At 38.8% G+C, this 27092-nt stretch overlaps 1 protein-coding gene across 4 annotated transcripts in view; it reads left to right on the top strand.

Annotated features, from left to right (window-relative positions):
• The window catches only part of GRAMD1C (GRAM domain containing 1C), a 105506-nt gene that overhangs the window by 28164 nt on the left and 50250 nt on the right, over positions 1-27092 (top strand). For 2 of the 4 annotated variants that reach the window (XM_050778792.1, XM_050778793.1), the window contains 3 exons: positions 5274-5377; positions 5945-6040; positions 12481-12561. In XM_050778792.1, coding sequence (XP_050634749.1) covers positions 5274-5377; positions 5945-6040; positions 12481-12561 — 281 coding nt within the window. Of the gene's footprint in view, positions 1-4095; positions 4282-5273; positions 5378-5944; positions 6041-12480; positions 12562-25171; positions 25495-27092 lie in introns of those variants that run through there. The other 2 variants (XM_050778794.1, XM_050778796.1) reach the window with 2 other exon arrangements.

The raw sequence follows: 27092 nt of genomic DNA, 5'->3' as shown, positions 1-27092 counted from the left end.
ATCAACCTAAGTAGCCATCAATGGATGAATGGATAAAGAAAATGTGGTACATAAATTCTATGGAATATTATTCAGCCATAAAAAAGAATGAAATGCTGTCATTTGCAACAATGTGGATGGAACTGGAGGACATTATGTTAAATGAAATAAGCCTGGCACAAGAAGACGGATATCCCATGTTCTCACTTATATGTGGGAGCTAAAAAGAAACTCATCTCATGGAGATAGAGTAGAATGATGCCAGGTGTGGTGGCTCATGCCTGTTATCCCAGCACTTTGGGAGACTGAGGCAGGAACATTGCTTGAGCCCAGGAGTTCCAGACCAGCTTGGTCAACATAGTGAGATCCTGTCTGTATTATTTAAAAAAAATTGGCCAGGTGTGGTGGTATGTGCTTGTAGTCCCAGCTGTTCAAGAGGCTGATATGAGAGAATCACTGGAGCCCAGGAATTGGAGGCTGCAGTGAGCTATGGTGGTGCCACTTTACCCTGGGCAACAGAGTGAGACCCTGACCCGCCCTCAACCCCCTCCCCGCAAAAAAAGAGAGAGTAGAGTGATGGTTACCAGAGGGCTGGGAAGGGTACTAAGAAGGGAAGAGAAAAAGGAGATGGTTAATGGGTACAAGAATACGGTTAGATAGAAGGAATAAGATCTAGTGTTCAGTATTACACAGGGAGACTATAGTTAACACTAATTTATTGTATATTTCAAAATAGCCAAAAGAGTGGAATTGGGATGTTTCTAACACAAAGATATGATAAATGGTTGACGTGATGGCTCTCTCAATTACTTTGATTTGATCATTACAAAATATGTGCTTATTCCGGTATATCACATTATTCCATAAACACATACAACCATTCAGTATCCATAATAATTAAAAATTTAACAAAAGATAAGCAGCATCTTCATAATTAGACAATGGAAGACTCAATTGTAATTCAGGGAGGAGTGATTTCTGACTTATAAGAATATATATATTTATAATTTTTGGTTGTATGCGGTGGCTCATGCCTGTAATCCCAGCACTTTGGGAGGCTAAGGCGGGAGGATTGCCTGAGGCCAGGAGTTTGAGACCAGCCTGGGCAACAAAGCAAGACCTTGGCTCAATAAATAAATAAATAAATAAATAAATAAATAAATAAAAGACACACACATAAACACACATGCACACAGAGGAATATTAAATACTAAGAAAATATAACTAAAAATAAATGATTTGTCACAATGATTTTGGTGCATCAAATTGGAGGGAAAATTTAAACTTGATGTTCAATATATATTAACTACCTCCAGAAAAATATACTCTCTAACAGATGTACTCATAGAGCAACTTCACAAATGTTCTAGGGCTAAATCATTATTTGTGTAATTGTTCACATGGATTTTTTTTGAAGTAGGTTTTCAGAGGAAAAATTTAATAATTTTTCTTTAAAAAGTGCTTTATTTTTTAGTATAAGCTTAATATATACTCATGACAATAAAACTACAGAGCTAAGTTTTGGTTTTAGTATATATTTAATTGAAAATATTGATTTAGGTTGGGTGGAGGCTCATGCCTGTAATCCCAACACTTTGGGAGGCTGAGGCGGGTGGCTTGCTTGAGCCCAGGAGTTGGAGATTATCCTGGACAACGTAGTGAGACCTTGTCTCTACCAAAAATACAAAACTCAGGTGGGCATAGTGGCACATACCTGTAGTCCCAGCTACTTAGGAGGCTGAAGTGGGAGGATTGCTTGAGCCCAGGAGGTGGAGGTTGCAGTAAGGAGAGATCATGCCAGTGCACTCCAGCCTGGGTGACAGAACAAGACTTTGTCTCCAACAAAAACAAAAACAAAAACATTTATTTATAAGAATTTCTCCAATTTAGGAAATGTTTAATTCAGTGTCTAGAACTCAATGAATTTCAAGACAGTTCAGCTCAATAACTATTATAATAATGAATTAAAGCAATTTTTAAAAACATTGTTTATTGGAAGTAATACAGTCCCATGACAAAATTTTCAAATGCTACATAAGGACATAAAGTGAAAACTGAGTGATCCTTACAACCAAGACCACTTCAATGTTCTTCCATTGTTAGTAATTTCTTAGGTATAATTTCAGAAAATTTCTGTATATATTTAGGATTGTATATACGGAAAAAAACTTAAATGGGAGCAGACTGATTATTGTTTTGAATCTTGCTTAGATCTCTTTTTTATTTGCACTACTATTAATCCACTTCATTTTTTTCTCATATATATATATATATATATATATTTTTTTTTTTTTTTTTGAGATAGTCTCGCTGTGTCACCCAGGCTGGAGTGCAGCGGTGTGATCTCGGCTCCCTGCAACCTCCACCTCCCAGGTTCAAGTGATTCTCGTGTCTCAGCCTCCCTAGTAGCTGGGATTACAGGCACGCACCACCACATCCGGTTAATTTTTGTATTTTTAGTAGAGATGAGGTTTCTCCATATTGGCCAGGCTGGTCTTGAACTCCTGATCTCAAGTGATCTACCTGCCTTGGCCTCCCAAAGTGCTGGGATTACAGGCCTGAGGCACTGCACCTGGACAAGAAGCCATTAAAAAAAAATCAGGCTGGGCACGGTGGTTCACGCCTGTAATCCCAGCACTTTGGGAGGCCAAGGCAGGCAGATCACGAGGTCAGGAGATGGAGACCATCCTGGCTAACACGGTGAAACCCCGTCTCTACTAAAAACACAAAAAATTAGCCGGGCATGGTGGCGGGCACCTGTAGTCCCAGCTACTGGGGAGGCTGAGGCAGGAGAATGGCGTGAACCTGGGAAGTGGAGCTTGCAGTGAGCCTAGATCGCACGACTGCACTCCAGCCTGGGCGACAGAGGGAGACTCCATGTCAAAAAAAAAAAAAAAAAAAAAAAAAAAAAAAAAGCCAGATGTGGTGGCGCACGCTTTTAATCCCAGCTGCTCGGGAGACTGAGACATGAGAAACGCTTGATTTAGAAGGCGGAGGTTGCAGTGAGTTGAGATTGCGCCACTGCACTCTAGCATGGACGACAGAGTGAGACAACAACAACAGCAACAACAAAAAACCCTGGAAAAAGTCTGCTGATGTATATCAAATAGTCTTCAGTTAAAATAATCTAGGTGGTTACTATGCCTTTGAACATAGTTAATGTAAAATAATGCGGTGGTTTCTTAAAGTGTGGTCCACAGACTAGCAACATTGTCAGTACCTGAGAGCTTGTTGGACATGCAGACTCACCCCAGAGCAATTTAATCAGAAACCTGGTGGGAGAGGCCTAGCAATATGGTGTTTTTTTTGTTTTGTTTTGTTTTGTTTTTCGGAGACAGAGTCTCACTCTGTTGCCCAGGCTGGGGTGCAATGGCGTGACCTCAGCTAACTGTAACCTCTGCCTCCTGGGTTCAAGTGATTCCCATGCCTCAGCCTTCCGAGTAGGTGGAATTACAGGTGCCTGCCACCATACCTGGCTAATTTTTGTATTTTTAGTAGAGATTGGGTTTCACCATGTTGGCCAGGCTGATCTCAAACTCCTGACCTCAGGTGATCCGCCCACCTTGGCCTCCCAAAGTGCTGAGATTGCAGGTGTGAGCCACCACGCTTGGCCCAATATGTGTTTTAATAAGTCAACCAGGTATTTCTGGTCTGAAGTTTGAGAAGCATTTAATTGATAAAATGGTTTGGTGGTTTGGAAACAAATTTCAAGATATTTCAAGGTGACCTTTAGCCCAATCTCTGTTTTAGTGATGGAGACTAGTTAATGAGTAACCTAACCCGCTTAATTATTTACAAGAAAATTTTGTTTGGTGGCACCTCAGTTTTGTTTTGCTGATGGAAACATTGTGAAAGACTGAATTACTTTGCTCAATTTTTAGTACTTGCTTAGACATTTAACATGACTAAGTGGAAACATTTTGAGATTTATGGAACATCTTCCTAAAATTGCTAATTAGTTTATAGAGTTTTAAAATTTAGCAGTTAAGCTAATTCTCCTCATAGCAGCCCTTTATATCTTATATTATTAATAATTTAGCAGTACAGTTTACATTCTTCACAGAGCCAGATCTTATCCTTAGAGGCATGGTATTAACTTGTTAACTTGTTTGGCAGGCAGACTTGATTTTGCTGGACTTCAGTGGTGACGTGGAGAATCAACTTTTTCTTTTTTTTGGAGACAGAGTCTAGCTCCATTTCCCAGACTGGAGTGCAGTGGCACGATCTCAGCTCAGTGCAACCTCCGCCTTCCAGGTTCAAGAGATTCTCCTGCCTCAGCCTCCCGAGTAACTGGGATTACAGGTGCCCGCCACCATGGCTAATTTTTGTATTTTTAGTAGAAACAGGGTTTCGCCATGTTGGGCAGGTTGGTCTCGAACTTCTGACCTCAAGTGATCTGCCGACCTTGGCCTCCCAAAGTGTTGGGATTACAGGCGTGAGCCACTGCGCCCAGCCCAGCTGAGAGAAACAACTTTGAAACTGACTTAAAATGTATATAATTTTCTGAGTCATCTTTGACCCCTCTTTACTTTTGTCTAACATCTAATCAATCACCAATTCGCCATCAGTACTACCTCCTAAATATGTCTTAATCTAACTACTCTGTCTCTTACTATGGTCACCTTCTGGTCTGAGTCACCATCAGCTTTTCTCTGGACTTCCAACTGACTTATCATAATTCATTCTCATAGTGTGAATAAAGTAATCTCTAAATATATACATCTGTTCCTATTCCTTCCACTTAAAGGTCATCGGTGGCATCTCATGACAACCGCAGTCTACTATGGCTTGTGAGACTTTACATGACCTAGCTTCGCCAGCTTCTCCAGCCCAAAGATCTAATAGTTCCTCAAATGTGCTGTGTTTTTTTCTACCAAAAGGCCTTTGCATATGCTGTTCCCTTATGATCCTGCTGACCCTTTATTGATCTTTTCATGTTAAAGATCAGTTGTTTTTAGAAGAATCCTTCCTGATACACACTCTCTGCCCTGCCCTCCTCATACCTGCATATGCTCTCATAGCTTTCTCTACACTGGGTCATTATCATATTTATTTCTATATTTGTGTATTTTCTGCCTTCCCTGTACATTGTGTTCCATGAAGGCAAGAGCCATTTCTGCTAATCCTACTGCACAGCAAAATATCTGACATATGGTGTCCAAAGTATATGAAGCAGTGAATGAATGAACTAATGGACAAAAAGTGATGACTTTCCATCTGTTGAAATATAGTATAAGGTCTATTAATTTCTCAGATTTTCATGAATAAGCTGTATCTTATTTTTGTGTATGTAGATTATGCTTGTGCTCTTCAGAGGGACATTTTGCTTCAGGGACGACTATACCTTTCAGAAAACTGGCTATGTTTCTATAGCAACATCTTCAGATGGGAAACTACAGTAAGACATTTTGCATTTGATTTGTTGATACAAATAATTGCATAGAGATAGATACAGTTCTTTTAAAAACTGTACTTTAGATGATTCCAAAGTAAATTTATATATTATTGTGCATCTAAACTAGTGTGCCTGTAAATACAAACATGTGTTGTATATATGTGTATAATATATTTTTCTGATTTAACACATTGAGTTCCAGTATAGTTAAAGATATTTTAATTGAAAAAAGCTTGAACATATATCTTAATGGCTGCCAAAACCATGTCTTAAGTGACAGATTGTCTGATTTTTGTTTGTGTGTTAATGTGGAACATGAACACCCACATGTCTTTTCACACTTTGTACTAATGTTAGATAGAGGAGTTGTTGGGGGAGAATACTGCAGGGCAAACTGCTTACCCTGTTTTTCTCAGAGAATACAAGCATGTACTTATTAACTCCTTCAGGTCGAAAAACCTGAGGAACACTGCAAAGTTGAATATTCTGGATTAGATTGATGGGATACTTGGCATTTTGTATTGTGTATGTTTCTGAAAAATACATTAAAAAATTCTTTTGTGTGTTTAGATTTCTATTGCTTTAAAGAATATAACCTTCATGACCAAGGAGAAAACTGCTCGACTCATCCCAAATGCTATCCAGATAGTTACAGAAAGTGAAAAGGTGAAAAACTTTTCTATCTTTGTTATATTACATAATGTGAAGAAAATCTGCCTCATACTCACCATCAACATTGGGAAATTAGACATTTCTTCCTGGAGTTAGGAATATCTGATACACATATGTTTAATACTAGAATTCTGTATGCAGTTATATTAGTCGTTAACTTTAAATGACTGCTAACATTTTTTGTACTTTATAGTTTACAGATAACTTTCACCCATATTTTTCATTTCTAGATTGGTAACATTAGCACAATGTCCTTATTTCTAAATACTCTAATAATTCCATGAGTATTTTTCAGTCAGTAATCACTGCACAATAGCAACTAATAAAAAATGCTCCTGGTGAACAGAGATTTGGATAGCATACACATGAGCACTAACCACTGTATTCTTTTTTTAAAACAGGCAATTATCTTTAACTGACATAATTTTTATTATTCACCTACAATATCTGCCATTTCTTAGTGGGGATATATCAAGAATATTTCTTAACCACCTGGAAAATTGGTTAGGGCCCTGCGTGAGAGATATTAGAAGTGTAGTGATGAGAAAGAAAAAGAAAGAAGAAAGAAGGAGATGAAGGAAGGAAAGAAAAAAAAAGGAAAGAGAAAAAAAGAGGAGGGGTAGGGAGGGAGAAAAAGAGACAGGGAGAGTTTTGGGGGAGGAGGGGAGAGAGTATTAGTACCGTGATATTAAATCTTTGTAATTGTACTTTTTAATCTTGTGGATATTCTTTTAAATTCACTTTAAATTTTATCTTATTCTTTTTTTAGAGACAGGGTCTTGCTATGTTGCACAGGCTAGCCTCAAGTATTTGGGCTCATGCGATCCTCCAACCTTAGTTTCCCAAGTAGCTGGGACTTCTGGTGTGCACCACTGAGTCTGGCTATTTTTATTTTTAAACAGTTTTATCCCTACGGAACACTTCCAAATGCAGTACAAAGAGCTTTTGCTCCTGCACTAATTGAGAATAAATTCTTACCCTGATCCTCTATCACCTTAGATACTCTGGCATGTACTTCCAACAAAGACATTCTTCTATATAACCACAATATAATTCAACATCAAAAAATTAACACTGATCTGTTACCATCATTCAATTCTTAGACCCCATTCAATTTCCATGACTATCCCAATAATATCCTTTATAGCAAACAGACTCAGTTCAGAATTACACATTACATTTAATTATCATGCTCCTTAATTTCCTGGAAGAGTTCCTTAGTCTTTTCTTGACTTTTATGTCTTTGATACTTTTAAAGATTACAGGTCAGTTAGTTTGTAGGATATCCCTCAATTTGTGTTTGTCTGATGTTCCCTTGTGATTAAATTTAGGTTATGTAATTTTGGAAGAAATACCTGGAAATGACGCTCTGCTCTCACCACTACATCCTATCAGATGGCACATTTTTTTAACTTCTACCATTACTGGTGATATCTACTTTGAACATTCGATTAAGGTGGTGTCTGCAGACTTTAGTATAATCTATTTTCCTTTGTAGTAATAAGTATTTTGGGGAAAGGCTTTTTTTTTTTTTTTTTTAAGAGACGGAGTTTCATTTTTATTGCCCAGGCTGGAGTGCAATGGTGTGATCTTGGCTCACTGCAACCTCCACCTCCTGGGTTCAAGCGATTCTCCTGCCTCAGCCTCCCAAGTAGCAGGGATTACAGGCATGCACCACCATGCCCAGCTAATTTTTTTGTAGTTTTAGTAGAGATGGGGTTTCACTATGTTGGTCAGGCTGGTCTTGAACTCCTGACCTCAGGCGATCCACCCACCTTGGCCTCCAAAAGTGTTGGGATTAGAGACGTGAGCCACCGCGCCCAGCCTGGGGGAAGGTATTTTGAAACTATGCAGATATACCATTCTTACCATACTTTGAATTTATCCATTCATTTACTTATGTCAGTATGAACTGGTGATTTCTTATCTTATTCAATGAATTATAAGCCATTACTATCATTATTTATTTTGATGCTCACATTGTTCCAAATTTGGCCAGTGGGAGCCCTTTAAGCTGGCTCCAGTATCCTTTTGAGTATTCTCAGTGTGTTTGAGCATTTTCTTATTTTTTTGGCCCAAGATGTTTCAGGCTTTCCCTGCCCCAGCCCTGGGATCAACCACTTCTCCAAGGAATCCTAGTTTCTTTTAGGGGAAACTGAAAGAAGCCAGTGTGTTCATTGCTATGGGATTGGGGGAGGGGTATAACTATTTTCAAACCCTTTAAGGGGGCATAATAAGGGTGTACATTAAATCTATATAATCACACACACATATGCATAATGCATACACATATATACACTCACTTATACATCTATTTATCCATCTATCCATCCATCCATCCAAAACATAAATTCACATCAGGACCTCCAAGTCCCATCTAACACTACAGAGTTTATTTTTGTTTTCTTCCTTTCCATATTTGTAACTCTTTTCTCTGGTTGTGAGAAACCAGGCTCCCATTATCCTTAGTATAGTTACTTATTTAATCATTGGGCCTTTGTATAACCAATTTTCATCTCCACTGCCACCTCTCTCCCACATGGATGCCTCATTACCTGACTTGGTTTCTGACACTTAGAATCACGTTGCTGCCCATCACACCATGACACAGATGCTGTCATCATGTAAAAACTATCGGCTGGGCTCAGTGGCTCACACCTGTAATCCCAGCACTTTGGGAGGCCGAGGCGGGCGGATCGTGAGGTCAGGAGTTCAAGACCAGCCTGGCCAATATGGTGAAACCCTGTCTCTACTAAAAATACAAAAAATTAGCCAGGCGTGGTAGCGGGCGCCTGTAGTCCCAGCTACTCGGGAGGTGGAGCTTGCAGTGAGTCAAGATCGTGCCATTGCACTCCAGCCTGGGTGACAGAGCAAGACTTCATCTCAAAAAACAAAAAACAAAAAACTGACTCTCTTTGTCCTGCTTGGGCTGATACTCCATGCCAAGTTGTTTTACCCTCTGCCAGATTGCCCTCTACAGGGACACCCTCTGTTCCCTGCTTGTGCCAGTTTGTCACTATGTGTGGTTGCTGTCCCCACCCTGCTCAGGCTCTGATACTCCAGCACAAGACCACCTTCATGGACTCTTTAACACTACGCCGCCCTCACCTGCTCTGGTTCTGACATGTCATTGTAGGGTGTGCTCATTCGTGGCCACTCTTCACCATGTTTGGTCTTTGACACTTGACACCACACACAAAGCTACCCCTTTACGTGGTCACCCTCCTTGAACTCTGACTCATGCTCCTCCTCCATACTTTTTTCACCCCGTTCTTGTTCTAATACAGTTCTCCACGTCATCCCCATATGTGGAGGCCCTTACTCACTTAGGCTCTGACACTCCACACAGGGGAGGACCTCTTCATTTTTTTTTCTTTTTTTGGAAACAGAATTTCACTCTTGTCAATGAGGCTGGAGTGCAGTGGCGCGATCTCGGCTCACTGCAACCTCCACCTCCCGGGTTCAAGCAATTCTCCTGCCTCAGCCTCCCCAGTAGCTCAGATTGCAGGTGCCTGCCAGCACACCCAGCTAATTTTTGTATTTTTAGTAGAGACGGGGTTGCATCATATGGACCAGGCTGGTCTCAAACTCCTGAGCTCAGGTGATCTGCCCGCCTCAGCCTCCCAAAGTGCTGGGATTACCAGTGTAAGCCACTGCACCCGGCCAACCTCTTCATTCTCATCTGGTTTTGACACTTTGCTTTAGGCTACTGCACCTCCTCTGTTGCCTCCCACACTCCTAGTGTGGATGCCTACTTTTGTCTGTTCCACCAATAGCTTTAGGGCTGAACTGTTTGGGAAGGAAAGAGGAAGACTTAAATATTCTTAGTTTTACAATTAATGCATAATATACTTTTTCATTTTTTTAAAAAAAATCGTCAAACAATTTCAAAACTAACATCTTCATTCCATACCCATAATCCCCAATCCATTTTCTTTCTAGAGGCAAATGCTGTCAGTTTGGTATATATCTTTTCAGACTTTTCAGACTTCCTTTCTTTGTATTTACATACAGGCATGCATGTATAAATGTACGGTTTTGCTCTTTTTTAAAAAAAATAAATGTAATCTTATATGTGTTGTTCATCAGCTCTCCTTTTTTTTAAACAACAACAACAACATTATCTCTTGTAGTCATAGGTCTGCATATGTAGATAGACCCACCTATTTTTTAAAAAATGCTGTATGGTATTTCATAGAATGGATATACCGCGATTTCCTTTACAATTAGTTTCTTTCTAATATTTTGTTATTACAAACAGTGCTGCAGTGAACAGCCTGACCATGCCCTCTTATGCTCATGTGTGACGTTTCTCACACATGTATGGAATTTCAGGATCAAGCATTTAAATTTTAATAATGTCAGTAAGTCAGCATTTACTGAACACTTACTGTTATATAGACACTTCTTTAAGCTCTTTACATATATTTTCTTATTTAATTCTTATAAAGATCCACTGTGATAATTATTCTCACTTTGTAGATGAGAAAACTAAAGAAAAGAAAAGTGAGCCAATTCACAGAACTAACAATAGGTGATAGAACAAGACTGTGAACCCAGTTCATTTAATTGCAGAGACCGTGGTCTTAACTTCCTCACTATGTTAACGCAATGATTTCATTTTTTCATCATCATGGTAAAAAATTCTGTACTACTAAATATTCACCCCTTTTATATACTCTGTGACTAAAGGAAGGTTAATCATAGCAATTTTAGTTGTTTTAGGTTCTAGAATATATTCTATACCTCAGCGACTTAGAGATATCATTATCCGGAACTCTTCCCAAACTCATAAGAAGGCTATTATTGAATCAAGATTTATTTTATTTTATTTATTTATTTATTATTTTTGTCTGAGACCGAGTCTCACTCTGGCGCACAGGCTGGAGTGCAGTGGCATGATCTTAGCTCACTGCAACCTCCACCTCCCAGGTTCAAGCGATTCTCCAGCCTCAGCCTCCCGAGAAGCTGGGACTACAGGCACATGCCACCACCATGCCAGGCTAATTTTTGTATTTTTAGTAGAGACCGGGTTTCATCATGTTGGCCAGGCTGGTCTTGAGCTCCTGACCTCAGGTGATCCACCCACCTTGGCCTCCCAAAATGCTGGGATTACAGGCGTGGGCCACCGTGCCCAGCCAAATCAAGACTTATTAATATGTTTTTGAGGTTGGATATCTAGCCAGGAATAAAAGAAAGGTAGTAATTTATGTAGATTATCCAAAAAGCTGGTCATTTTAAGGAGTTGGGAATGTGGTGGTTGTGCATGAGAGTAGATAAAGTTAATACTAAGCTATTTAGTACAGGAAGTGGGAATTAGCAAGCATAACACAGTGGTGAAAATGAGATAGACTAGGAGATTTTTAAAATCTATATATCTGAACACAGGGTTATAAGGTTATTATAATTAGGCAAAACAATTTGGCCTAAGAAAAGGGAATAGGGAACAGCAAGTATTGATCATTAGATCACATATTATGTATATAATTCTATTTGGAAGAGATCCTGCGTATATCTTCTTTGTAAAAAGTTTTGCTTTATGAATAATGTATAGCAAAGTTTCAATTTAATGAATTAGAAAATAGCACTCTAAAGTCTTTCTATGAAAAGCATTAACATCCAAAATATTATCTGTTTGATATTTTACTTAATAAAATAACTTAATCCAGCATAGAACTGAGCTTTCTCCTTCCTAACAATAGCTGCTTAGCCATGAAAGGTCATTAACTAGGGAACTGGAAGAGAGAAAACACTGAGAAGACTGTATTTAGTGCTGTCTTGTTGCATTTTCTTATAAAAGCCTATTTTAAAATATGACTTTGCAAAAATCAATTAAATAAAATGTAGAATTATAGATTGAAACATGCTACTTTTCTGTTACAGCATTCAAAGAAAAGTGCAGTGTTAGCATGGGTGCTTTATATCTATAATTAGCAGAGAGAGTTATATCTGGAGGTTTTAGAAGACCATGAAAACTGATGTAATTAAAAATTAAGATCCTTAAATCTTATCTGAAATCCACATGTATTTTTTTCTTATTCTTTGTGTATACTTGGCTCAAGTGGCAACCAATTCATATCTCTTTGCAAAGTTCAGAATAAAAGTTTTCATTTTTTCATAATTTTATTTAGATTGATTTCCACAGTTAAACTGAGAAACATAAATAGCTACCTATTTCAAGTCCCCATTGCTAGTAAACACTGACAAAATTGTGTTTATTGGAAGATACATTTTGTAAAGACACCTTGTTCATATAGCAACTACCTGTGTTTCTTCTATTATAATACAAAGTTAAATAAAAATAGTATACAAAGTAGGCAGTGTTGACCTACTAGTTTGTTTTAACCATAAGCAAGTCCCCATAGACCTTCATGACAGATAATCTCCTCTTATTTTCCATGACACTAAAATTGTCCTATTATTTTTCTTTGCAGTTTTTCTTCACATCTTTTGGTGCCAGGGATAGAAGTTACCTCAGTATCTTTAGGTTGTGGCAGAATGTATTATTAGATAAGGTAAGTGTTCATACCACAGGCAGTTGCTTATTTTAAGAACCTTCTAGTGTATTTGTGAATTGAAGAGCTCCTTTTTATTTTTCTTAACTAAATTTGACTAGATAATTGAAATTCTAAGTAGAAACTTCAATCAAAGCAAGGTCTATAGTTACAAGTTAAGATGTTAATTATAATCCCCAGGGTAAACACCAAGAAAATAAATAAAAATAAAATAATAAAAAAATAAAAAATAAACAGCGAAGGAATTAAAATGATACACTAGAAAATGTGTTTTTAACACATAGGAAGGCAGTAATGGTGGCACACAGGGACAAAGATGACACAGGACATGTAGAAAACAAATAGCAAAATAGCCATTAAACATAAGTGGATTAAACACTGCAACCAAAAGGCAGAGATAGGTAGAATGAAAAAATACATGAACCAAGCCAGGCACAGTGGCTCATGCCTGTAATCTTAGCACTTTGGGAGTCTGAGGTCAGCAGATTGCTTGAGCCCAAGAGTTTGAGACCACCCTGGATAACATGGCAAAACCCTGTCTCTACAAAAAATATAAAAATTAACTGGGTGGGGTGACGCTTACCTGTAGTCCCAGCTACTTGGGAGGCTGAGGTGGGAGGATCACCTGAGCCTGGGAGGTTGAGGCTGCGGTGAGCCATGATCGTGCCACAGCATTCCAGCCTGGGTGACAGAGTGAGACCCTGTTTCAAAAAACAAACAAACAATCAAACAAAAAAACCCCATGATCTATCTATATGCTATAAGAGACAAATTAGATTGACAGGCACAAATAGATTTAAAGTAAAAGGAAGAAATATGATACATCATGCAAACAGTAAACAAAACAGAACAGAAGTGAATGTAGTAATATCAGCCAAAATAGTCTTTTTAAGACAAAAAGTATTGGATACAAGGAAGAATAAAGGGTCAATTCATCTGGAATTCATAACAATCATAAACATATACAGACCTCATACAGAACCCCAAAATATACAAAGCAAAAGTTGGCAGAATTGAAGGGAAACAGACAATTCAACAGTAAAACTTGGGGCTGGGTGTGGTGGCTCATGCCTGTAATCCCAGCACTCTGGGAGACTGAGGCAGGTGGATAGCTTGAGTCCAGGAGTTCAGGGCCAGCCTGAGCAACATGGCGAAACCCCATCTCTATTTATTTAAAATATAATTAGCAAACAATGTTGGAGAATTCAATACCCCACTTTCAATGATAGATAGAACAACTAGACAGAAGACCAACAAGGAAATATAAGACTTGAAACACCACTATAGACTAACTAAAAGACATCTGTGATGCACTTCACCAAACAGTAGCAGAATATGTATATCCTTTTCAAGTGCGCATGAAACATTCTCCAGAATAGACAATATGCTAGGTCAGAAAACAAGTGTCAGTACATTTAACAGTACTGAAATCATACTAAATATGTTCTCTGAGCACAATGGCATGAAATTAGAAATAAATAACAGAAGGACATTGGGAAAATTCACAAAAAGTGGAAATTAAAACAGAATACTCCTAAATAACCAATGGGTGAAAGAAGAAATCATGAGGGAAATTAGCAAATACTTTGGGTTAGATGAAAACAAAAACACAACATACCAAAACCTATGGGATGCAGCTAAAGCAGTATTTAGAAGGAAATTTATAACTGTAAACATCTATATTAAAAAAGAATGATAGTGAGCCAATAACCTGTATTTCTGCCTTAAGAAATTAGAGGCCGGGCACAGTGGCTCACGCCTGCAATCCCAGCACTTTGGGAGGCCGAGGTGGGCGGATCATGAGGCCGGGAGATTGAGACCATCCTGACTAACATGTTACGGTGAAACCCTGTCTCTACTAAAAGTACAAAAAATTAGCTGGGCTTGGTGGCAGTCACCTGTAGTCCCAGCTACACTGAAGTCCCGGTATGAACCCGGGAGGCGGAGCTTACAGTGAGCTGAGATTGCTCCACTGCACTCCAGCCTGGGCGAGAGACTATGTCTCAAAAAAAAAAAAAAAAAAAAAAAAGAAATTAGAAAAAGGACAGCAAACTAAATTCAAAGCAAGAAGAAGCAAGGAAATAATAAAGATTATAACAGAAATGAATGAAGGAAAGAATAGAAAAATAGAGACAGAACCAAAAGTTGTTTCTTTCTTTTTTTTTTTTTTGGTCTGAGACGGAGTCTCACTCTGTCACCAGGCTAGAGCGCTGTGGCATGATCTCGGCTCCCTGCAACCTCCAGCTCCCTGGTTCAAGGTATTCTCCTGCCTCAGCCTCCCGAGTAACTGGGATTATAGGCATGCACCACCACGCCCAGCTAATTTTTGTATTTTTAGTAGAGATGGGGTTTCACCATGTTGGCCAGGATGGTCTCGATCTCCTGATCTCATGATCTGCCCACCTTGGCCTCCCAAAGTGCTGGGATTACAGGCATGAGCCACCGCATCCAGCCCCCCCGCCTTTTTTTTTTTTTTTCTTGATACAGAGTTTTACTCTGTCGCCCAGGCTGGAGTGCAGTGGTGGCGCGATCTCAGCTCACCGCAACCTCTGTCTCACAGGTGCAAGCGATTCTCCTGCCTTAGCCTCCCAAGTAGCTGGGACTACAGGCACCCGCCACCATGCCCGGCTAATTTTTGGCATTTTTAGTAGAGGTAGGGTTTCACCATATTGATCAGGCTGGTCTTCTGACCTCAGGTGTTCCACCCACCTTGGCCTCCCAAAGTGCTGGGATTACAGGCATGAGCCACCGCACCCAGCCCAAAAGTTGCTTCTTTATAAAAAATGAAAATTGACAAACCTTTAGCTAGTTCAACCAAGAAAAAAAGAAAGAAGACTAAAATTATAAAATTCAGGACTGAAAGTGGTGACAATACTACTAACCTTATATGAAATAAGAAAAGTATAAGGAAATATTGTGAATAATTGTATGCCAACAAATTATTTACCCTAAATGAAACGGTTAAGTACTTAGAAAGTCACAAACTGCAAAAACTGACTCAAGTAGAAATAGAGAATTTGAATAAACTTATAACAAGAAAAGAGATTGAATTAGTGATAAAGAACCTACCACAAAGAAAAGCCCAGGCCCAGGTGGCTTCATTGGTGAACCAACTGTTTACGGTAGAATTAACACCAGTCCTTCACCCAGTATTCTAAAAATAGAGAGAACACTTCACAATTTGATCTATGAGTACAGTATTACCTTGATACCAAAACCAGACATCACCATAAGAAAACTCTGGACCCATATCCCTTATGAACAGTGACACAAAAATCCTCAACAAAATATTAGCAAACCAAATCCAGCAACATATACAAAGGTTATATACCATTATCAAGTAGAATTTATACAAGTTGAACTCAAAGCAGATAGTAAAGTGGTAGTTGCCAGGGGTAGGAAGAAATGGGAAGATGTTGGTTAAAGGGTACAAAGTTTCATTTATGCAAGATGAATGTATTCTGGAGATCAAATGTGCACCATGCTGACTACAGTTAACAATACTGTGTTGTATACTTGAAATTTGCTAAGAGAGTAGATCTTAAGTTTTTTCACCAGTACAAAAAAAGAAAGAAGGCAAGCAAATGATAACTACATGAGGTAATGGACATGTTAATTAACCTGATTGTGGCAACCACAATGTATATGCATATCAAAACATCAAATTATATGCCTTAAATATGTACCATTCCTATTTGTTAATTATACTTCAGTAAAGCTGAACAAATTTTTTTTTAAATGCAAATGCTGTTGAGGATGTGGAGAAAGTGGATCCCTCAAGTACATTGCTGGAAAGATTGTAAAATGATGCAGCCACTTTGAAAAACAGTTTGGCAGCTCCTCAAAATGTTTACCATAGATCTGTTCTTATAAAAACGTGTACCCCAACGTTCATAGCAGCATTTATTATTCATAATAGCCAAAAAGTAGATACAATCCAAATGTCTATCAAGTGATTAATGTATAAATAAAATGTATGGCCTGGCGCGGTGGCTCATGCCTGTAATCCCAGGCTTTGGGAGGCTGAGGCGGGCAGGTCACCTGAGGTCGGGAGTTCGAGACCAGCCTGATTAACATGGAAGAAACCCCATCTATACTAAAAATACAAAATTAGCCGGTTGCCGTGGCACATGCCTGTAATCCCAGCTACTCAGGAGGCTGAGGCAGGAGAATCGCTTGGACCTGGGCGGCAGAAGTTGCGGTGAGCCGCGATCACACCACTGCACTCCAGCCTGGGCAATAAGAGCAAAACTCTGTCTCAAAAAAAAAGGTATATCCACACAATGGAATATCATTCAGTAATAAAATGTAGTGAAGTACCGATACATGCTACAATATAGATGAGCCTTGAAAACATAATGCTAAGTGAAAGACACCAGTCACAAAAGAACACGTACTGTAGGATTCTGTTCTTATGAAATGTTTAGAATAGGCGAATTCATAGAAATAGAAATAGTAAAGCTATTGCCAGGAGGAGGGAGTAATGAGAAGTGACAGCTGATGGAGTCAGGTATCTTTCTGGGTTGACAACATGTCCTGAAATTAGTGGTGGTGGTTGTTTAACTCTGGATATGTGAAAACTGCCTGAATTGTACACTTAAAGGGATGAATTTTCTGGTATTTGAATTATAGCACAGTAAAGCCGCTATTAAAAGAAATGGTTTAAGGGGAGCAGTAGAGATTTCCCGCAGATAAGAAAGGCTTTTTTTTTTTTTGAGTTGGAATTTTGCTCTTGTTGCCCGGGCTAGAGTGCAATGGCGATCTCGGCTCACTGCAACCTCCGTCTCCTAGGTTCAAACGATTCACCTGCCTCATCCTCCTGAGTAGCTGGGATTATAGGCATGCGCCACTGCACGTGGCTAATTTTGTATTTTTAGTAGAGACGGGATTTCTCCATGTTGGTCAGACTGGTCTCGAACTCCCGACCTCAGGTGATCTGCCCGCCTTGGCCTCCCAAAGTACTGGGATTACAGATGTGAGCCACCGCCCAGCCAAGAAACGTTCTTTCTTTGCCACTGGCAGGTGGGAACTTAACCTCCTTTCCTCCCTACTCCCCAGCTAAGCACCTCCCTGAAGTGGACACATTTTGGCCTCCAGAGCTCTTTATGTTGAATGGCCTTTTGAACTCAACGGCTGAGGACGGGCTCTCCCAAGCAGTGCCCAACTCAAATGCTTTCACTTTGCTGGAGTGGGGATGCTTGGAGAAGTAGCCTACAAGTCTGAGATGGGGAGGGGACAGAGGAGAAAAGTGGGTATGGGTGAGGGGCTTGCCAAGCCCAGTCTCTCTGGCCCTCGGTAAGGGAAAAGAAGTGACTAGTTTGGAAGCCCCAAGTCCAAGCCCCTGCCGAGTGTCTCTGGGTGTTTGGGTGCCCTGCTTCACCAGAGCCACGTACCCTTGCTCCTGGCCTGGGTGATGCTCACAGGGCAGGTCCACAGGCAGCAGGTCTCGCAGCGCGTGGCGTCTACTACTAGGACGTGGAGCAATGCATAGCTGTGTGTTGCTCTCAACTCAGCTCTACGCTGCCCTTCCAGGTTGCGCTTTGGCAAGGAAACCTCTTTCACCTAGGCCGGTCACTTTCAGATTCATTGTCATTACCGTGGGGTGCTCTATTCTAGCACTGGCTGAAAACTCCAGTGTTGCCATAGGCACCTTCCTACCCCACCCCCAAATACCAACTTGTTGAGTGCTCAGAATCCATGAGGTGCATTCTCTCATTCTAGCAAGGCACCAGCGACTTACCGCAGCCTATGCTTGGTTATATACTGTATCGAATGTCCTTCTAAAATCACATTTGTGCTTATCACACGCATGTGAGTTGGGATACGTCCTTATAAAAACAAATATCTCCAGGGAAGTGATAAAGTTCAGGTTTACAGATGAGCCAAGGGAGAAACTGAGTTCTTTAATAAAGAAGAAAGCTCTCTGAAGTGAGAAGAAGAAAGGGAATTCCAGGATACTCGAGGCTACCCACCATAGCCAAGAAACACTGCATTTACTGGCTGGAAGTAAAATTTACCCTTCTTTGAAAAGATCCTGATGTTATCTGTGTTTTTGATGTATACACACGGAGGTATCACCATCTTCACAGTAGTTATACCTTTTAAATCTCTAGATCATTTGTTTATCTTTAATGTTGAATATGCCACTCTATTTCAAGTGGATACTGTATTCTCATTTCGATAAATAGATAAATAGTGTCTGTTTCTGCTCTACAGGAAGACAGAAATGTTTAAGCATATATTATGTGTTAACTATTATACAGAAATTAAAGTTGAAGACGAGATCTCAGTTTCAAAACTATCCTAACTGGAATTTTAAGCACTGTAGAATTCACCTAGAACAATTTTTTAACATATAAATATCCGTATTCACGACAATAGCAACTTGCATTTGTGAAGTATTAGGTGCCAGGCACAGTGCTAGGTGCTTGGTATAGTCTTGGTATTCTTTATAATTTTGTAAGCCTCAGTTCCCTTTTAGTTTTTTAAAGTCATAAAGCCACATTGGTTAGATTTCTTGATCTTGCGTAATACTCTTTAAAAAAGATTTAAAAAAAAAGTCCTGATAAAATATACAGCATAACTACAAAATTCTATTAAAACAACTTTATAAGTAATTTGAGTAATACATTTGATATATATTAGAAATATTTTTGGCCAAGCATGGTGACTCATGCTTGTAATCCCAGCACTTTGGGAGGCTGAGGTGGGAGGATTGCTTGAGACCAGTTCAAGACCAGCCTTGGCAACATACAGAGACCGCATTTCTAAAAAAAAAAAAAATTAAAAAAAATTAGCTGGGTATGGTGGTGCATGCCTGTAGTCCCAGCTACATAGAAGGCTGAGGTAGTAGGATCACTTGAGCCCAGGAGGTTGAGGCTGCAGTGAGCTGTGACCATGCCAGTGCACTCCAGCCTGGGGGATAGAGTGCGACACTGTCTCAAAAAAAAAAAAAATTTAAGTTCAGAATATTATATTTGTGTTGCAGTGAGACACTGTCTCAAAAAAAAATTTAAGTTCAGAATATTATATTGGTGTTGCATGTAATTATGGAATCAAAGTCAAAGTAATTATGTGTTACTTCTGCTTGCTTCTTGCATGAGAAGGCCTTTCAAAAAGCAAATTAATCTAGAAAGTAGATTTATCATTAAAGTACTACAAAATGATAGTAAAATTATGTTTGTGTGCATTTGTTTTATTTATTTTTCCAGTAAAATAAATCCGTAAGACTGAAAGAACTGGAGCCAAATATGTTGCCTTTGAAAAAGAATGTTTTTAAAAGGACCATCTTTTTCTCTTTATAAGACTACTTTGGGCCAGGTGCAGTGGCTCACACCTAAAGTAATCCTAGCACTTTGGGAGGCTGAGGTGGGCTGATCACCTGAGGTTAGGAGATCGAGACCAGCCTGGCCAACATGGTGAAACCCTGTCTCTACTAAAAATACAAAAATCAGCTGAGCGTGGTGACAGGCACTTGTAGTCCCAGCTACTTGGGAGGCTGAGGCAGGAGAATCGCTTGAACCCGGGAGGTGGAGATTGCAGTGAGCTGAGATGGTGCCACTGCACTTCAGCCTGGGTGACAGAGCGAGACTCCATCTCAAAACAAAACAAAATAAAAACAAAAAACTACTGTGTTACATTGCTTCAGAAAGGACAGTTTATTTCTAATATTTGACCTGGCGAAACATAAGTCATCAATGTTTAGACATGTGTTTAAACTGCCACTACAGTCATTTGTGACATGATTTGTAGCACTTCAGCTTCGTTCACAGTCTGTGAGTTTAGCTCCCATTCTCTAGACAGAACATTGAATATCTGGGATTTGTGGGGCCAGAGGACAATGGCAGCACCATTCTTTAATACAAACAATTGATGTTTTCTTGGTCTTTGTGAAGAACTGTGCAGTCATGGTTCAAGATAAGTTTTAGGCTCTTCCCACTCCACCCTTCAGCTCTTTTTCTTCATTTGTGCCAGCCCCTATCCGTGTTCTATACCAGAGCCAAGCACAGTCCTGCTTTGTTTTTGTGTGGTCTGCACACAATGACTAGTTTTACATTTTTAAATGGCTGAAAAAAATCAAAAGAATAATATTTCATGACATGTGGCAATTATATGAAATTCAAATTTCAGTGTCCATAAATAAAGTTTTATTGGAACACAGCCATGCTCATTTGTTTATGTATTTCTATGGCTGCCTTTCACACTACAACAGCAGAGTTGAGTAGTTGTGACAGAGGCCATATGGCCCAAAAAGCCTAAAATATTTACTACATGGCCCTTTACAGAAACAGTTTGTCGAACCCTGAACAGTACTACAGCCGAAGTTATCTTTTTTTTAAAAAAATGCTTGCTTATTTTTGCTTCCTGCTTGATACCCATTGCCCTTGGAATAAAAATCTAAAAATCTCTATAGGGACCACATAATCAAGACCCTTTCCACCTCTCCACTTACATCTTAATATACCCTCCCATTCTTGTCATCTTAAATGTTCTGCTGCTTTTCTTTTTTTTTTTTTTAAGTAGTTCTTCAAATGTTCTTTCTGCCAGGAAGTTGTGACCCTCTTATCCCCACTCTAGTTCTCATTAATAAACCTGAAGTCAGATTCGTTCTTTTAGTTTCCTATAACATCTTGTATTTCTATAATATGCATTACAGTTACAATTCTTTGTTCTATTTCTGTTCTCCTTGCTTAACTCTAAATCCCTTGAAGACAACGACCATGTCTGTCTTGTTCACTGTTGTATGTCCACTGACAAGTTCAGTCTTTACCACATAGCTGGTTTGGTACACAGTTTGGTTTACCGAGTACGGTCTGAAACCGTCTGGGTTTAGGCCTTTGTCAAAGTAAATATTGTGCTTCCCTTACTCTCAAAAGTGTGCCAGTTTGGACAATATTATGTGTAACAGATGCTCAATAAATACTTTTTGAATGACTCAATTTAGTAGAACTCCAATGATTTGGAGTCCAAATAATTAAGTACTACTCTTAACAAGATATTATAAATTCTCTTAGTTCAAGGAAAAGGCAAAGGATAGGGGGAAAACACATTTCTGAAATATTTCAGAAATAGCATTCGGGGCACACCCTAAGTTCAATGTATATTTAATTCAATTTCTTTAACCTTCAATATGTACGGTGAGAACAAATGATTATCTTGAAACACTAAAGCATCCTGAGTTGCCAAAAGAAATGTTATTTTCTACATACTTGAATTACTAAGAAAATAGGGTTCATATGTAAGATTATCAGTAGTAACAAGGTTAAAATTGAAAAGATTTTTTAAATTAAGGCTCAATTAATTATTCCATATTCCTACTGATATTCTTGCATTATTGCATTTAGGAGTACAGATATTAGTAATATAGGCAGGATGTATGCAGAAAATTTACTTTTGTACTGTTTTTTTTTTGAAACGGAGTCTTGCTCTGTCGCCCAGGCTGGAGCGCAATGGTGCAATCTTGGCTCACTGCAACCTCTGCCTCCTAGGTTCAAGCGATTCTCCTGCCTCAGCCTCCCAAGTAGCTGGGATTACAGGTGCTTGCCACCACACCCAGCTAATTTTTGTGTTTTTCATAGAGGCGGGGTTTCAACATGTTGGCCAGGGGCTGGTCTCGAACGCCTGACCTCAGGTGATCCACCCGCCTTGGCCCCCCAAAGTGCTGAGATTACAGACATGAGCCACCACGTCTGGCCTGTACTGTTTTTATCTTGGCATGGTAATAGTGGTCTCTCTTGCCAGCACATGGGGGCTACGGGGAAGCTAGCTCTCCTTGGAAATTTAAGTGTATATTCTGAAAGTCAATATTTCAATCCAGGGTCTAATAGAGCAGAAATCTGTACTTATTTTGAATTTTAAGGCTTAAAGAGACAGAATGACTTTCCATCTTATTCCCAAATGGCAGAAGAAGATGGCATATGTTAGATTCAGGGGTAAGGTAATGAGGGGAGCTTTTCAAACGTATACAGAAATATGCTGTCTAAATCCTGATACATGGCCCTCTAGCTTCTATTTGGGAATCACTAAACAGAAGGGTGACAGAAGGGTGTCCTATTCCTCAGGTGTGTTGGGGAAAAAGGGTTTAAAACAGTTGATTGAAAGTATTAGTGTATGAAAAGAAAGAATCTATCAGTCTGAAGAGGACTTGGCCAGACTTAGGCCAAGAACTTAGGGGTTAGGACAGAAAAGTAGAGTTGCAGAGGTAGACTTTGATCAGTCGAGAACTATATGGAGATGGGACAGAGATGAATCATCATGCCCTACCAAGGCCACAGTAAATTGTCCCTTAAAGCTGTCTACTTTTGCTCTGATTTCATGCTTGTTGTGCCACTTTCTGGTTGCTAATCTGACTTCCAAGGTATTCAGGTGTTCTGTGCGATAGAAGAAAAGATTTGTGATCACCAGAAAGGAATCTTCCCCGCTGTATATATTTCCAACTGAGCTAGTATCAGCTTGTGAGTGTGGTTTATTAAGTCGGCCTCCCTGAGCCAACTCTTGGATAGTGACAGCTCTGAGGCCTTTCTCTAGATAGTGGTCAGTTTACAAAGCCGATGTCAGCCACTGAGACCTTCGGAGGAGTGTCATCCAGCTTTCTCCTTTAGCCTGCACAACAGTATCAAGTCCCCTTGTTCTTCCTTATGTCACTCTCTAAAGATCATTCCTTTTGGGGTTACTGAAATTCCAAAAGTTTTCCAGTAGTGCTATCAATCTAATAAATACAACATTCAGACCTACCTGGAAAGAAATGAATGTGAAATTGGTGACTATTTGTCACATTTGCTATGTAATAGCATGGCAGTCTAGAAGTGTTTGTATTATATCGTTCCCTCTTTTTTACCTTCTTGGTTATCAGAACTCCTCTACCTATTTTCCCTTGGTCAGTGAGCCACACCGCCTTCTACCCAGACCCAAGCCAGAAACCTGGATGTATCCTGTTTCTTACCTCTTTGCCAGCCAGCCATATCTTGTTGGTCACCAAGGTCGTCGTCATTTCTAGCTTGAACCATTACCAATGTCTCCTATCTCTTTTTAACACCTAATCTGTCTTTGAGGTTGATGTCAAATAGTAGTGTTTTAAAATCATGTCTTTTAAAATCATAATTCTGAACTTGTTACTTTTCTATATGAAACCACTGGGTGGCTTTTGATATTTTGACAATATAAAATCCATATTCTTTGGCATGGTGTACAAGGTTCTTCATGACCTGGCTGCTTCCTCCTTCCCCACTGTATCTTCTCCTCTCCCTGCCTCACTCATTCTCATGATACACACACGCTCAAGTGATGGGGAACTGGTTTGGCAAGCTGTATCATTCCTCTGGATGCTTGCATTTGACATACATGTGCTCATGCTGTGCTCATCTTACATGACCTTTTGGCAGCGTTGATACCACTGTGTACTCCCTCCATTTTGAAACACTTTCTTCCTTTGCCTTTCATGACATTCTTTCTGGAATCTTTTCTTACCTTTCTGGTTTTCCCTGCATCTTTTTTTTGCTGGCCACTCCTCTATTTTCTCTTTGTGTGTTGGGCTTTCTTGGGGCTCCGTTCTAGGTTCTGTTTTTCCCTCTGAAGCCTACTAAATGTAACTCTGCCCTACATAGCAGTGGTTTGGTATAAGGATTTTTATATTTAGCAAAAATATGTATAAATATCAATTGTGGTACAGTTAATGTGTATTTTTCTCATAGCTATTTGTTCACCATCATAAATATATTTATCTACAATTTTAGTCAATGAGAACTACCATAATATGCTAAAAGCACTGCCTTTTAGACAGTGGCAGCTGCCCCATAGTGGGCTTTCTTCATTTGAATGAGTAGTATTTTCAGCATCACTCTACTCTGTCTCATTCTGCCATTGTATAAAATGATGAGATTTTAGCATCCCTCAAAAGGTTGATCCTTGGAGTTCATCAAGTAGCCTTCGATCTGTTTACGCGCTTCACTAAATTAAATGGAATGACTAGGTAGAAATTAGGGCAAATTTGATTCTTTATTTAGAAGAAAAATTTTCTTCTGAGAAATAAATAGGAATTACTGTTTATTATAGTCCAGATCACTGCCAGGGAATTATTCTAAATACACTGAGGTCAGAAATATTTTCAAAGAAAAGAATTATTGAGTAATCAAAATGTTGCCTTAAACCTTTCAGTGATGAGAGATGTGCCAGGTGCTTAGTAGAATTGTTCCACCTGAACAGCTGGCTCTTCCTGCTATTTCCTTACGTTACATTTACAGCACTCAGAGATAGAATCTTTGGTTGTTGTAAAGGATTAATGCAAGAGTCTGATAGGAATACTACATCAGTACTGGAAAAGTGGCATATGAAGAAGTAATCATGACATTCCCAGAACTGCATAGAAATTACTAGCATGGAGAAGAAGATTTAACCTGTAATATAGTTAATTTTAAAGATGAGGTTAAAATAATATTGTACTAGCTGTTTTACATCAATTTAGCACAAGCAAAATATTTTTACTTTCATTTTATTCTTTCTAATCTGTGCATAGAACAGAGAAAATTAGGAACTGTCCCTTTAATAAAACGCTGTTTACCTATCTTCTTCTTGTAGGAGTGGCTTAGGAACCTGTAGAGTGAGGTGTAACTTCCAATTCTGCATTCTGACCTGCAACCGTGGAAAGAGTGCTGTTACTACAACCAGGAAGTGACAGATAATGTGCTTTAAACTACATTAGAAAAGCTTTTCATAGCAAAATTGAGAGATTGAAGCAATGATTATTTTTACATGGTTGTCATTAAATATTTGGAGCTCTGCTGTGCATAGAGACGGCAACATACTCAGAATACACAGCTTTCTGGGCCAGAAATTGATCTTCTGACTTTTGAGCCTTATCTGATTACTGCTTGGTTCGTCTTTATTTTGTTCAACTACTCTGTAGGCTGCAAGGGAGAGACTCTCCTTGGTTTGCAGGTGGGTGGTCAGCTTGTGTTTAAAATTTAGGTGGTTTTTGAAGACTACTAAGGTAGACTGTTTTTGCTGCTGATTATTGAAAGACTTACGAATATCAGGCTGGGCATATGTTGGAATGTTTGAATGTTCAGCATGGCTGTAAATAACCACATTTTTATGAAAACTGGACAACTTGATAGAAAACGTCATTTTTTAACAAATTGGCAAATCTGTAAGATGGTGAATTAAATGAGTTCTATTTTGTTTTCCATTAACCTGTTATATATATTAAATTACTAGCTTGAAAAATATATTGCAATTACCCTGCTATATACTTCCCGCTAGTATTTAATACAATATTTAAAACTTTTATGTAGTCAAATAAAATTACGTTTTTGTTGTTAGTATTTTACTGATAAGTTTAATTTCTTTTGCTGTTAGGAAGCTGCCTGAGTATACATCATTGGTTTATTTGTTTGCTTTAGTCTGCCTTTGGAATAGTTTGATATCTATTATTTAGAAAAGTTTTTATAAAAGATTAATCTTACACAAGTATATTGAAATATTGCTTGCTTCTTCTTATAAAGTTAACCATCCTAGTATGATATTAAAATATTTCAAAGATAATTTCTTTGGAAGAATGAGTTAATTAGTAGTATGAGTTGTTATTGTGAAAAAAAGTTCACAAATGACTCATTTGGAGTGGAAGTCAGAACATAAATGTGTATGTTCCTTTAACATCAAGGACAGTGGTTTCTTAATTTTCTCTACCACTAATGGTCCTTTTAATGTTTTTTTCTGTGGACACTGTGCTTCCAAAGATTTTGTCTACCAAATAAGGGGTATACATTAAATAATAAATATTAAAACATCACTACTTGTTAGATATATATTATTTCTGGTGAGAATTTATCAGCCTGTGGTATCCATTGTAGGTTAATATAGTTCAGCTCAAAACAGAGGCTTGCCATTTCACCTAACTTGAATAGCTTTATTTTAGATAACTAATTGGATATGTTTGACTTTTTGAAATATTATCTGATAATAATATCTGATGATAATATCTGAATTTTCATCATCTGCTCTTGTGGAATCCTGGTAATCTGGGCACAGCTGATTGGGAACTAGTGGTCTAAAGTGCAGACATTTTGTTCTTAATATCTTTGAAGGTCCATGAAATGTAATGAAGGTCATCTAGTATAACATAACAAAGATGCCATAGTTACTAGACAGAGAAGAAAAAAGGAAGAAGAAAAAGGAAGTGGTATTTGTTGTAGGGAACATTGGGGAGGAATTCAGGGCATCTGTGTTTTGGCCCCATCAAGTCTATACTTTACTATTTCTCAACTTAAAATTTTTACTTCAGTTAGGCTGATAGACTACTGACTTCAAAAGAAATGTTACCTATGTTCATGTATTTATTATGTATTTTTAGTTGGTTTCTGTCTCTTCAACTTTTCCCATTTCTCCATTCCCCCATATTCTTCCTTTACCTCAGCTGAAAACACTTCTCCAACATGAACTTTATCTGATCCCTCTAATCCACAGTCCTGTTTCCTTCCTTTAGACTTTCATATCATGTTGACTCTACCAGTACTTTAGTGCATGATCATATTATA

Source organism: Macaca thibetana, chromosome 2, assembly GCF_024542745.1.
Source record: "Macaca thibetana thibetana isolate TM-01 chromosome 2, ASM2454274v1, whole genome shotgun sequence".
NCBI classification, from domain to species: Eukaryota; Metazoa; Chordata; class Mammalia; order Primates; family Cercopithecidae; genus Macaca; species Macaca thibetana.
The sequence above is the reverse complement of the archived record's forward strand: the minus strand, read 5'-3'. Positions and strand labels throughout refer to the sequence as shown.